The 14197-nt window shown below is 42.1% G+C and overlaps 1 protein-coding gene across 5 annotated transcripts in view; it reads left to right on the top strand.

Annotated features, from left to right (window-relative positions):
• Positions 1-12013, top strand: part of LOC119176562 (septin 7-like protein pnut) — an 81161-nt gene extending 69148 nt beyond the window's left edge. For 3 of the 5 annotated variants that reach the window (XM_075877883.1, XM_075877879.1, XM_075877881.1), the window contains one exon: positions 204-700. In XM_075877883.1, the coding sequence (XP_075733998.1) occupies positions 204-294 (91 nt within the window). In that variant the 3' untranslated portion in view covers positions 295-700. Of the gene's footprint in view, positions 1-203; positions 701-11797 lie in introns of those variants that run through there. The other 2 variants (XM_075877880.1, XM_075877882.1) reach the window with 1 other exon arrangement.
• The last annotated feature ends 2184 nt before the right edge of the window (positions 12014-14197 follow it).

The following is a 14197-nucleotide window of genomic DNA, read 5'->3' as shown; positions in this document are numbered from 1 at the left end:
ATATTGAGAAGCTTTTATGACCAGTTACTTTCTCTAATGTTGCTACAAACTCCATTTTGTAATCGAGCATTAACCATTGACAAGAGGCAGTTGCATTGGAAATTGTGCGTGCTTATGAACACCGGGTGCAAGTGCAGAAGAAGCAGCTTGTGACAATGCCTGGTTGTACAGTGGCCCTTGTCGATGTTGTTGGGCTCTTTCAGATTGCGCCGGTCTGTCTCTGAGGACCACTTCAGTAGCCGCAAATGCATGCAGTATGCTGCGCCTGTCCGAAAGAACTGCAAGCAGATGTAGAGAGTGATGCACGCCCCTACTACCAACCCTTCATCCGCCTCCTCGGCACCCACCTTGGCTTTGGCCGGCTATAGTTACTTTTGTTTATTTTGCTTGTCACCCAGATTACGGTGGACTGGCACATCTTTCTCTTCTTTTGCTTCTGTGTATACAGCACACTACAAAGTTATTTTTCTGTCGATGTCGCTTGTTTCACTTGAGTTCTTCACTTCTGTGAAGATTTTCAGAGCTGTGTGAATGCTTCATGACATGTGCAAGATTAGTGCCCTTGATTTTGTGGGCCGTTTTGGCATCATTCTAGCAACCTGTAGAACACCTGTTTGCAGACTCTCAGGCATGCTGTAGGTTTGGTTACTACCCCACCACCGACCCCACAATAAGAATTTCTATTTTTACATAGCCTGCATCTCTTGAAAGGCACGTATTTTATAGTGTTTTCATTATTTCATTATATGATTTTCCACAACTCTCTATTCTTTTGAGTGTTCTGTGCCACTGCCTTCCATGCAGCCTAAAATGGGCAAAAAACTATCCCTGCATACCTTGCAGTGCTGTTCACTTCATCATCTTGCACATGATATTTATGACAAAGACTTCTTGCATGTTTTTTTTTTCCACTTTGCACTTTCTGCGACATTATGTCAAGGTTTAACTTTGTTCCCTATGTTGCAGTCTTAATTACATGTTACCATTGAGCTGTGGTTATTCAATTCTGCATTGTAAATAGCACTGTAGTTGTTGTTTCAGAGGCAGCACATCCTTGTCATTTTGAGCTAAATGATCTGGTCACAACTGTTTTTTATTGCACTTATACTTTGCACATTGTTATTACATTATTTTTATGTTCTTGGTCCTTCGTTGCATTGTTATATATTATATTGTCATAGTGTTGATGATATAGTGTGTTCAAGTTTTGTGCTTCTGTCAGGCCAGAAGGTTGGCATATTATAGGCTTTCCTGTTCTGAAGCATGGGTACTGTGTTGCAGCTTGAACTTATTTCCTTTCCTTTAAAAAAAAGTTCTGGTACCTATCACCCTGTGTCTACTTCTGATGCAGTTTAATATATTTATATTTTATTGTACGTGCCCATAACTGGGGCATAATTTTGTGATAAACGTGACCAAGGAGCACACTTGTTTTTTTCTAGTCCAACACATATTTGTTGTGCCTTAGGAAACCACATGTCAGCTACATTTTTAATCTGTTACTGAATAGTTAATAGCGTGTTTCAAATGTATGCTTTCTTAGGTAATTAGTAAACACAAGATCTGTGTGGGTTTTTTGTTACAGCAGTGACTAGTAGCAGAATATGATACAGGGAACTATACAGTCTGCATTCCAGTGACTGGTAACACCAACTTACAATAAAGAACAAGTTGTTCTTTAAATATGTCATTTCTTGCTATTGAATCGGAACAAATTTGTGGTACAGCAGGGTAAGCTCTACAAACAAAGGATGTAAAAAAACCACTACTTCTTAAGCTTCGTGCCTTTGTAACGAAGCACATGACACATTCAGCCTACCATGTGATCTGAATGCTTTTTGCCAGTTAGTGAGAGCACAATCACCAGCACAACTTATACATGTCTGTGGTCATCAGTAGCCATGCCTAAGATTGCACGCACATCTTTGCTCATGCAGACTGATATTAATTTGAAGCAAGTGCCTGATCTCAATAGATGACCCTGCTCTGGGGGCCTTTTATGGGTCAATCTAACAGCAGGGGTGGAACAGCTGTGCCATTTGCGCCATTGTGCGCCAAACTCTCTTACCAGCGCCATCCGGTGCCGAACCACCTTTGCTGCGCCAAACTCTCCTATCAGCGCCGTAGTGCGTCGCAGCACCTCTCTGCTTCGACTAGAGGCCGCTCAGGCGGGTGTATCGAATGCTGTTGCACGGACCCTCTGAGCAGCGGAAATGGACCGGATCGCTTGACCTCTGCTCCAGCCGTGTTCGTCACCCCCTCTCGCGCCCTTTTATTCGCGGATAGAACATACGATGTGCGGGAGTATGTTATCAATCTAGAAGTTGACGGGACATGGTGGGAACAGCAAAAATGCCTCGGGAGTGTCCATATAATTTCTATCGCAATAATGAGGCTATTGTGCAATTTACCTGAGTGTTTAAAAAATGTAACATTGAACAAATGTAGCTTCACAAGTGCTTTAAACCGGGCTAAACCTGCTCTAAGCTTGCTCGAAAAGGCCCTTCTGGCTGTTCCAAGCCTGCGACAAAAAGCACTTTTGTCTGCTCCCAGGACTGCTCCCAAACCCATGTACCCTGTTCCACCCCTGTAATAGTTTGAAGTAGTGATTGGCTGTATCCTGTCGCCAATAATCAAGACTGCAGTCTTTGTCAAGTATGGAGCTTCAAGTTTTTATTGCTGCTATCAGAAGTATAAGCTTTATCAAGTCAAACTTGCACCTTGATGTCTTATATTTATCAAGTCAAACTTGCACCTTGATATCTGTATAGTGGTAAAGTTTCATTTTCTAACTAAGCAAAAGGACATTACCTCTTCTCTCATATTTTGGTAGATGTTGCCCAATGCTTCAGCTTTGCACACACGTCATTGTCATGTGTAATATGTTCCTGCTTATGTGTTCCATTGTGTTTTGCATTGTTGATACCAGCTACATATATTAATGGGCTTTCACATACCAAAAAGTTATTATTTTTTATTTTGTTGATTATTTTATGTTTCGTTCTGTTTTATAGTTTAAGATAGTTTTGTTCTGACTGAACATAAACAGCTATGGCAGGGTTTTATGTTTGAAATATATTTTGGCATATGTGTCATATCAGCACTGAATTGAAAGGCATACATCAAAGCCCTGGAACTCAGTCAATATGAGGTTCTGTGGCTTATAACTATAAAAGTTAGCATCATGATATAACTGCTGAAATATGGACTGTATGTTAGCATATTTCTGATGATAATTTTACTAGGCAACAACCAATGCTTCCTCTGTGCATGCTTTCTTCAGTTTTGATGCTCATATCCATTCTGATTATTCACATTATATTTTATTTTTAGACAGCCCTCATGTTGCTTACTTATAATGAGCAGTGCCATTCATGGCAGAAACCTGTTTTAGGAGTCTTTGGTCATTCCATAGACACAGGGCTCCTTTTCTCTTTCATGGCCTAATTAGTTTGTATCATTGCTGTTTTTAATTGATAATCTGCTTATCTTGTAGAGGCTATGATGAAAGGCTTTTTGTAAAGTGTGCTATGCTCCTGCCTTCCATTATAGATCGAAAGGGGCGAGATGAAGCCACTGAGAGCTATGATACATTTTTTAGTTGCCGTTCATATGTCTGTTCCCAGACAACTGCTCACTTGAAGTGTTGTAGCACAGCTGAAATAAATCTTCTAGGTGATCGAAATTTGTAGCACTAAGCTCAGTACTCTGGAGTACTCATCAAATTACTGGACATGTGAGTGGTACAGTTTCTATATGCAGGTATGGTCGTTTATACATATTGTGGTTTGCCTTTGTGGTGTAGCATCAGGCATTTTTGGAAAGGCTAGCGAAGTGTGCGAGCTGGTACTTAAAAAACAAAACTTGGAAGTTTCTGAGGACTGAAATAGATAATGGTCTAAGACTGTAATGAATGAGTAGTTAGAAGATTTGCCACTTCTTCAGGTGGGGGGCAATGTAATCCTGCCAAAAATTGCACTGAATATTTATTACATTCAAATGGCTCCCCAGTAACACATTGTGTTTTTGCAAGCCACGTTAGCCCTTTTTGTATTGTAGGGAATACTGGTTGGTATAAACTTTGGGGACGACTATCATTAGTGATAGAGTAAGTGTTGCCAAAACATTTTGCACGTAAAACAGGCTCATGATTATTCAATTCCAATGTGCCAATCAAATCAGTGACAAAAGATAAGTCTTGAGTTGAACAACTTTAATAATGACTATTGACATTAGCAGATTGCTCGATATCCTTTTGTAAGTGGATCATCTAAAAGCACCAAAATTTAACACTTTTGTGAATGTTTTGTAGCTATCTGGGGCTGCAGCTCGCTACTCATGAGATCATGGCAGAGATCACATTTGGCTCATGCCTTAGGGGATAAAAAAAAGCAGTAAAGTAATTTGTCATACATGCTATGATTCTTGTTCGTGGTCCTGAATGTTAGCCATTTTTCATGCACACATTATTACATCAGTCATTGCAGGTTTTCCTCATTTGTAATGGTTATTTGGGGAGTATCGCTTGGGCATGGTTTCGTTGTCCAATCCATGTGTGAGCTTTGTGTTCAGTAATAATGCATTGTAGTTCAAAGGTGGTAATGTCACTTAAGTGACTGGTTTCGGGGGAAATTCGGCCTGGGTGTGGATGTTGCCACAAAAAAAGTTTAGCATATTGCTCTTGCATTGCATAATTGCATATAGTCATTAAAATATAATATTGAAATGCCAAAATCTTACTTATTTGGGTGCAGTTGAAAACATCCTTTTTTTTAGTTTGCCTTGCCTCATTTAAAGTAACTTGACGATCTCTTTACCCAGGTACCCATTTTTAAGTGTATATGCTGTGAAAAATAAATTGATTTGATAATATAACACTGAAATTTCGAATGTCACTTTTTCTTCGTTAATAAATTTGGGGCATAAGCAATACTTGCCCTGTGAACATTGCCACTGAAACATTCGAATGCTTGAAGAAAGCTGACCATTCATGTACAGAAGTCCTATCAAAGATGGAAGCCTGAACTTTTCTTGTGAGCTCTGTTCTTGCTTGGCAGCTACTACGATTGCTATTGCGACAGATAAAGTAGACCTTTTGGAGCTGATAGTTCTGAAGTTTTGGTCAAGTGCATCAGTTTTCTGTATAAAAGGGTTGGGATTCTTTTTTTAGTTAAGGATTTAGCTCTTTATTGGACGAATAGAATCTGTCAGGGGTGTAGGCAGGATTCTGTTGTGAGGGTGGAGACTATACATCTATGTACAGTACTCATAGATTGAAACGGAACCATTTAAGGCTAAGTAGTGCACATATGTACTTTAGGTTCCACAATCTTCAGTTTGAGTCATAACGGCGTAACCTGAACTGGTCAGAACACATAGGCAAGAGCGAACATTATCTTTATAACCAGATCCATCACGACATGGCATGGTTGTCTTGAGCAATCGCACATAAAAATCATCATACTGAAAATTTGATGTGACCTTTCAATACATCAGTACTGTGCATGTGTACTTGTGTGTGTGTGTGTCTGTGTGTGTGTTGCACATACAAAGAGAAAAATGTCGACGAGGGCGAGGCAAGTTGACTTCCATCTGGCTATGCCTATGCAGGGTGTTTCAAGAAATGTGTCCAATATCCTCATAAAATTAGAAAAAAATGTGATATTTGCTCACTGTCTTTACAATTGTTTTTTCTGTAGTGATTGATTGATATGTGGGGTTTAACGTCCCAAAATTACTATATGATTATGAGAGACGCCGTAGTGGAGGGCTCCGGAAATTTCGACCACTTGGGGTTCTTTAACGTGCACCCAATCTGAGCACACGGGCCTACAACATTTCCGCCTCTATAAAAAATGCAGCCGCCGCAGCCGGGATGCAAACCCGCGACCTGCGGGTCAGCAGCCGAGTACCTTAGCCACTAGACCACCACGGCGGTGCTTTTTTCTGTAGTGACTTGCATCTTAAGACAAAGACATCATTTGGGGTAGTAATTAAGAAAGTTAAATTAACTTTTAATAGGTGGAGCTATGCAGTTAAGTCAGATGGGAGAGGTGAAACACCACTGCTTATAAAAGGTGGCCTCTATTAATTGCTGTGGCATAATGAATTTCAGGCAAATTCAACGATGCAATCGAAGCTCTAATGCACGCAATAAGCAGACGACTAGAATGACATCACTGTTCAAGACGATTACAGAGGTGCAATTCTTCCCCGTTTGTTAATGTATGTGCGTCATGCAAGCTATTATTGCAAGCGCAGCCCACACGTCTACACATCAAAGTTGTTTATGGTTCATATAACGATGCTCACTCATTTTGGACATCTCGGATGAATATGGCAGTTGCGCTCTTCCACATTTCGGCTTCACTGCAGATTTTGGGAGAATCGCATTAATTCGCAATTATTACCAGAGGCGGAAAAGTCAAAGCTGCAATGGGTTCTTTCTATGAAAGACTTAAATTCTTTCATTTGACTTAACCACCTAACTGCCAGTTAAAAAGTTAATAATTTAACCTTCTTGATTACTTCCCCGAATGATGTCTTCAATCATCTTAAGATGCCTGCCACTACAGAAAAGGCAATTTCGAAGACAGAGAGAGTAAATGCCGTATTTTCTCGATTTTTTAAGGATATTGGACACATTTCTTGAAACACCCGATATGTAATACAATACTATAAGGGCTCTGTGTTTTCAGTTTGTTTTTCTTTGAAATTTGGAGGGTGTTTTATAGAGTTCATTTTTAAGTGAAAATTCGTAGTCTAACCCTTTAGTGCCGAGTGTCGCGAATTCGCGACACTCTGAAAAACTTCGAGCAAGCAAGTCACGAAACGCGTGCCACCTTTAATGCTGGTTGTCGAGTACTTGCAAGGAACATAGCTTTCAGCATGAAAAATCTAGCGCCGTCTTGTTTTGGGTATTTTATGCTAGAACCAATTATTTCGTAGGTGATGGCGAAGAGGGTGAAGCGCGTGCAACAGTCCTCACTTCTTTGTTCTTTCTGGTCTTGGCGACGCGAGTTCCATCTTCAATAATTTTGTTTATTTGGTGTGTACGCACCCAAGAGGTGGCACAGGGCATACTATACACTTTTGAAGCAAGTTTTTCGTTGGAAGGTCGTCGCTTCTGTGGCATGTAGAGAATTCGCAACACGCATAAAAGCTTGCATTCAAGTAGCATTTTGTACAATTTGATTGTGGAATTATTTAGAGTTTGTTATTTCAAGCTGGAAAATGACAATGTTATTTATTTTGTTCAGTAGTTTCATAAATCAGGCATTAAAGGGTTCATTTTGGCATTATTCCTAACGCTCCAGTATCTTGGATCAAATATCTTCGAAAACATCTCGACACATGAAACATATTTTAGTTGTCGGAAAGTTTTGAATGCTGAAACACGTATACATACAAGCACAAATTTTTGAATGCAAAACACCTATATTTGTGAGTATTACAACCTTAAAGGTTGTAATAGATGCAAGCATTCTTATGAGGTTGCTGTCACTGATAGAAGTGTGGTCGTTTCGATTGATGACCGAGTAAAAAAGCACTGGCGACTTAACTGTGTGAAGTCTCCCAAGTGACAGGAACTCAACTATGTTCATCATCATATCCCGGCTGCGGCGGCTGCATTTCCGATGGAGGCGGAAATGTTGTAGGCCCGTGTACTCAGATTTGGGTGCACGTTAAAGAACCCCAGGTGGTCGAAATTTCCGGAGCCCTCCACTACGGCGTCTCTCATAATCGTATAGTGGTTTTGGGACGTTAAACCCCACAAATCTATGTTCATCATCATCAGCAGCAGCAGCCTGACTATGCCCACTGCAGGGCAAAGGCCTTTCCCATGATCTGCCAATTAACCCAATCTTGTGTTTTATGTTACATTATACCTGCGGATTTTCTAATCTCATCAGCCCACCTAACTTTCTGTCTCCCCTTCGTGCGTGTGCCTTCTCTGGGAACCAGTCAGTTACCCTTAATGACCAGCACTTACCCTGCCTGCGTGTTACGTGCCCGGCCCATGTTCGTTTCTTCTTGATTTCAACTGTGATATCCTTAACGCTAGTTTGTTCCTTGAACCACTCTGCTCTCTTCTTGTCTCTTAAGGCTACACCTATCGTTTTCCTTTCCATTGCTCCCTGCGTCGTCCTCAATTTAAACTGAACCCTCTTCCTCCAGGTTTCTGCTTCATAAGTACGTAGTTGCAAGATGCAACTGTTCCTTCCTTTTGATGGTTAGTGGCAGATTACCATTCATGATTTGAGAATGCTTGCCGAATGTGATCCACCCTGTCCTTGTTCTTCAAGTCACTTCACTCTCATGGTTTGGCTCTGCGGTTACTACCGGTCCTAAGTAGACATTTTCTTTTACACTTTCCAGCGTCTCTCCACCTATCGCAAAGTGCAGTTTTCTGCCGAGATTGTTGCATATTACTTTAGTTTTGTGCATATTAATTTTTAGACCTATTTTTCTGCTTTCTGTGTCCAGTTCAGTAATCATGAACTGTAATTCGTCCCCTGAGTTACTCATCAAGGCAATGTCATCAGCGAATCGCAGGTTACTAAGAACTCTCCATTACCTCTTGTCCCTAACTCTTCCCAATCTAGGGTCCTGAACACCTCCTTTAAATATGCGGTGAATAGCACAGGAGAGATTGTGTCTTCCTGCCTTACATCCCTCTTTATTGGGATTGTGTTACTTTATCGAGAGCTATCGTTGCTGTGGATCCACTGTAGATTTCTTCCAGTATGTTTATGTAGGGTTCTTCGATGCCCTGATTTTGTATTGCCTGCATTACTGCTGATGTCAAGACTGAGTTGAACGCCTTCTCATAATCTAATAAGGCTATGTATAGGGGTTGGTTGTATTCCGCGTATTTCTCTATTGCCTGATTGATACTTTGAATATGGCCTATTGTGGAGTAGCCTGTACTAAATACTGCTTGGTCCTTTGGTTGATTGAACTCTAATGTCGCCTTAATCCTATTAGCTATTATTTTTGGGTATAGTTTGTAGAGAACGGACAGTAAGCTGATCGGCCTGTGATTTTTCAAGTCCTTGACATCTCCTTTCTTATGGATTAAGACGATGTTGGCATTCTTGGAAGATTCTGGTACCCTTCCTGTCAAGAGACAGTCCGTATATGATGTGGCCAGTTTTTCTAACACAATTTCTTCGCCATCTTTCAGCATTTTCATTGCTACCTTATCCTCACCAGCAGCTTAGCCTCTTTGCATTCCTTCAAGGGTTTTCCTTACTAACCCCTGTCGTTACTGGTAGGATGTCGAATTTCTCTGGGCTATTATTGCTTCTTACGATATCATCCTGGTTGTTTCGGCTTTTGTTCAGCTCTCTGTAAAACTCCTCTGTCACCTCAACTATCCTATCCATATTGGGTATGATGATTGCCTCCGTTGCTCCTCATTGCATACATCCGATTTTTGCCTATGCACAAGTTTGCCTTCGCAACTTTTAGGCTTCTGTCGCTTTTTACAGCCTGCTCGATTCTCTGCATCTTATACCTCCTTATGTCTGCTACTTTATACCTATTTATTAACTTCAAAAGCTCCACTAGCTCTGGTTTTTCAGTTGCGTTTGAGGCTTTCCTGGTTTGTCGTCTCTTGATGATATTTTTTGTCTCCTCAGATACATAGTTTGCTACTGTTCTGTCTAGTGACTGTACCTCCGACTTCCATTGCACACTCTTTGATGATAGTAGTAAGGTTATCATTCATTGTGTCAACGCTAACGTCGATTACCTCGTTTAGTGCCGCGAATCTATTCTGAAGAGAAACTCTGAATTCCTGTACTTTCTCTTTCGGTGCTAGTTCAATCATTGGCTTTTTGCCTATCAGTTTTTGTCTTTGCTTTTTTACATCTAGGTGATTACGAGCGCTTACCACTCTATGGTCACTGCATCGGATCTTGCCAACTACTTCTACATGTTGTACAATGCCTTGGTGTCCACACAGAATGTAGTCTATAGAAGGACTGAAAGCTGGGTCAATTGGTGACAGTACTTGAACATAATTTAACACAGCGCGTGACTTTGCCCCTTCTTCTCTTGTGTCCGCGTAGTCGTGGGCTGTGTTAAAATATGTTTAAAAATTTAGTCTATTTCACTATGTTATGCATTGTTAAATTGTTTAATATTCGACAGGTGCGGTCTACAAAATACTGTTGATGAGATGTTAGGTTAATATTGGCAAAACCGTCAGATGTATCAATGAGCTCTTAGAACATGCCTTTTCAATGAAAAACGGAACAGGGTCATATTAACATTTAAAATTGAATTGATTATCAGAAATGTTTTGTAAAAGTTCTTCTCGTGAGTGTTTGTCGGACTTATTTTTTTATTTATCCGAAGACACAGAGCCCTAAACACTTATGTATTTGAATTCATCTCTTGGAGATTTATGCTACTACCATAATATGTGAGCATGAAAGGTGTTGGCGCAGAATTTTAGAGGAAATGATGGCCAACTGTTTCTCCTGTTTAAGGGTTCTGACGAGTTCATCCGGTGACAGTTGTGAGAATGTTATTTGGGACAATTTGGGGTGGAGGAGTTGCTGGGGAAGGGTGTTTTTACCCAAGATTATGACCCCACGAGGTGGCACTTCGGTTGGCTGGTTCATTTCGGCTAGAATTTTGACAGTTTGGCTTTAATTTTTCATTCATGACACTTGCCATTTAATAAGGACGGGTGAACCACGAAAGCATTATGCATGTGCAGAACGGTATGATGTTAAAGTTGACAGATATGCTGGTAGGAGCATCTCCCACATGTTCCTAGTGTCGTGAAGTGTTTGCACACTTGTGAAATCACTAGTTCATTGTTTTCAGCACTTGGAGGTTTCATGGCCTCGCTGATATTGAGCACTCCTGATTTACGTCATGAAAGGTTGTTCGCCCCTGCTGGCATGACTTAAAATCTTGAACTGTGTTACAGCTATTTACTAGAATATTGTATTACTAGGGTCACAATAGTGCATATTACGATAGTTATTGCAGCCTGCTAGAGGCTGTGTGCTACAGTCGGCAAAAAGAGAAAGCCATCCATCACCCAAGTTGTAACCTGTGAACCTGAGCTACAATCAAAGAGGGCTGGCGAAAACAACTGTGTTAGCAATAGCCAGGCCTCGTAGAGAACACTTCACACAAAAGTTTATCAATTCCAAAGTTTAAAGCTTCAGGCAGCTTTCTTCTTGGCTGTCTCTGGATGGTTGAAGCTTTTTTATGGTTCGTTACAGTATTGCTGGTCCCCCCATTTCCTTTTACTTTAGGAAAATCTACATTCCACTCAAGGCATTTCCAGGAATGGTTGTAATGTATTGTGTGTGATTGTCAGTCATATTTAAAAACTTGGCGTGCATGTGAGAGGGTGACTCAAAGGCCCAGCATGCAAATTGGCCTGTACATTAAATGGGGGGCGGGGGGGGGGGGAGCAGGGTGCAAAAACAGGTGTTGAGATGGCAGAGAATGCTGGATGAGAGCTGTGTCTTTCTTGGTGCTATATTTATTGCCCCTCCCCCCTTTTTTTTCAATTAACCATGAACCAATGTGCTCAAGTAAGTCTTGCTTCCAGAGTAGCAGTGGAAGCTGTCTTTTGTCTTAGATGTGGGGGAAATATAGAAATTCATAATGTTAAAACTAAGCTTATTCGTTCCCTACATCCGCTGCGAGGCTACAAGTGAGTAGAGTGTAGTGGGCATGCATTTTTCTCACTGCAATTAAGCTTGCCCTCACAATTGTCACTGACATGAAGCACCCTTTCCCCCCCCTGCTTATTCTTTTGCAGACAACTGGACGGGAAGGAGAAGCGTAAGGAAAAAAAGAAGGGCCTTTTTTAGACGCGTGGGCCTGCTGGGCTGTCGAAAGGAACTGCCAGCCAAGAGGGACCCAATGCTTCCACAATGCCCCAGCCTCAAACTTCTTTTTTTTTTCGTTTTTAGTTTAGTCTTCCGGGTGTCCTTCGGCGCTTGACCAAGGCGACAGATTCTCTCTTTCTTTTTAATCTTTGTTTTTTTGTTCACTGTGCGCACACGCCTGCGGTAACAGTACGAAAAAATCATCGGCGAGAATCGGTGGGAAGCAGTCATAGGTCCCAATCAAGCTGTCGCCGCCACTTCAGATGTGAGGACATGCGCATAGCTTTCGGTAAAAAAGGCATGCGTAAGGGCATTGTTGAAGCAAACGAACTGCGCTGCACGTGGGAACGATTGCTGTCTCTCTCATATAGGTTCACTCTTCTTTATTCTGCGCTCGGGGCAAAGATGCATATGCTTGCCCGTCATTCAATTCAACGATGTCATTGTGTGCCAACATTGCTCGCCGGTTTACGCTCCTTTCTCCATACGAAACAGGAGCGCTGCTGCATTCAGATCTCCTAGCTCGCGTGGCGGTTACGCAAGTGTCCGAGCGCGTGACACGCCTTGTGGGTAATATGCTGAAGTGGCGCCCTCTCGCTCAAGCACGCCTCATATATGTTCTTAACCTCAGGGTGCGCCGTGTGTTTTCCGGCACGTCTACTTAACATTCTTCTCTGTTGATTGCGTGCCGTGACCCGTCTAAGTTGACACACGGCCGATGTGCCGTGTGCCTTTGCTAGTGCGCATGGTTTTAGACCCGAGAGGCTTTTTAAAAAAGTACAGAGAGCTTCGATATACGACGCTGTATGATGGAGACTTGCTGCTGTAGGTTGTGACCTTGCCTCTGCGATGTCTCCGTACAACCGCGATTTCCAGCGCCCATTCGTCTCTCCCATTGCGGCACCGCACTCGCACATATTTTCACTCGACTCTCATAAATGTGTTTTGGTGTGCACTTCCATTTTGCAACGCTTTGCGCTGGGTACTTACCAGGAGGCGTGTGTCGGAAGTGGGAACCACGTGTTACGAATGCCCAGCGCTCTCTTAGTATTTCACGTGGTTGGCGTTTTAAGTAAATGTAGTGTGCATGCAGGGTGCGATATCAGCGTGGTCGCTTTTGCGGCATGAGCTGTTGTAAGGACGTTCCGTGTCAATTAGCATGGCGAATTGTCAAGAATTGTGGATATTTTATTGCTGGGTGGCAGTGCCATTCCCGAAAAGTGCTCGACTTTAGAAGAGTGGATAGCGGTCACAGGATTAGGTGAATCAGGGGTGGAAGGTGGCCGAAATGAGCTCAAGCTTCTGTGTCGTCGTCGTTTTGCGCTTGTGTGTCGGCGCCTGTTTTTATTCGGCTGCGTTTCCTTTTCCCTCCTCCGCTGGAAACAGCGCGGGTGGAGAGAGAGCGTGTGCCATAGGTTCGCGGTGTGTTTGCACCTGTCGCACGAACAGCCACGCAACATTCCGTTCCGCAGCAGAGCGTGGTGCTCTTCCGACTCGCTGTTCGAGCCCTGCTTCGAGGCAGCGGGCTTACAGAGCGCTGCGACCTGCATACCCGCGGCTTTTTCGAGTTGCACATACTATATGTATACATATAAATATAGTAAATATGTGTTGAGAAAGAGAAGACTTGTTTTCAGGTGGCCAAAGAATTCTGCTTTGCTTTCTTTTGTATTTGCGATGTTAGCTTTTTTTTTTTCGTCTTGTGTGTGTGTGCATGCGCGTGCGTCTCTCGCTAATTTATAGCCACGTGTATCTCGTCCACTATTTATACTCGGTGCCGCGACCGCGTGTCTTGTCGTAGGCGAATCGAAAAAAATGTGCTTCAAAGTGACCGATATATTTACTTGCTGTCAGCTTCCCAGACCTGTAAAAATTTTCCTTTGTTTTTGTACAAATGAAACGAATAAACAGTACTTTAAGATTCCCCTTGTGTTTGTATGTGTGTGTGTGCATGCATGTGTGCGCTGGCTTGAACAGACTGCCTAAACCCCACTTAATAGTTGTAAAAATGAAAACATCAAAAATGTTGTCCTAACGTTTAGTGCGGCATCTTTGTTGGCGTCGCTTCATTTTGAGCACCCTACGTTAAATTTTGAAGACATTACTTCGTTTCCTCGACCCGTTATGTACCACTATATGCAGTAATGTCTGACTAAAGGAAAATGTGTGCGGTAATCTCCCGTGCCAACGCGCACAGGACAAGTTAGCTAGGGCTTATGAAGTCATTGATGTTGAGCTTGAGGTTGCGAAACGCGTTTTCTTGTTACAAAGCCACAACTATAAAATTCGATTGCCCTATTGGGTTCTTCCTCTACATTTTGTTCCTTTTG

The sequence above is a fragment of the Rhipicephalus microplus genome, chromosome X (assembly GCF_043290135.1).
Source record: "Rhipicephalus microplus isolate Deutch F79 chromosome X, USDA_Rmic, whole genome shotgun sequence".
Classification (NCBI taxonomy): Eukaryota; Metazoa; Arthropoda; class Arachnida; order Ixodida; family Ixodidae; genus Rhipicephalus; species Rhipicephalus microplus.
This window is presented reverse-complemented; position numbering and strand designations above follow the sequence as displayed.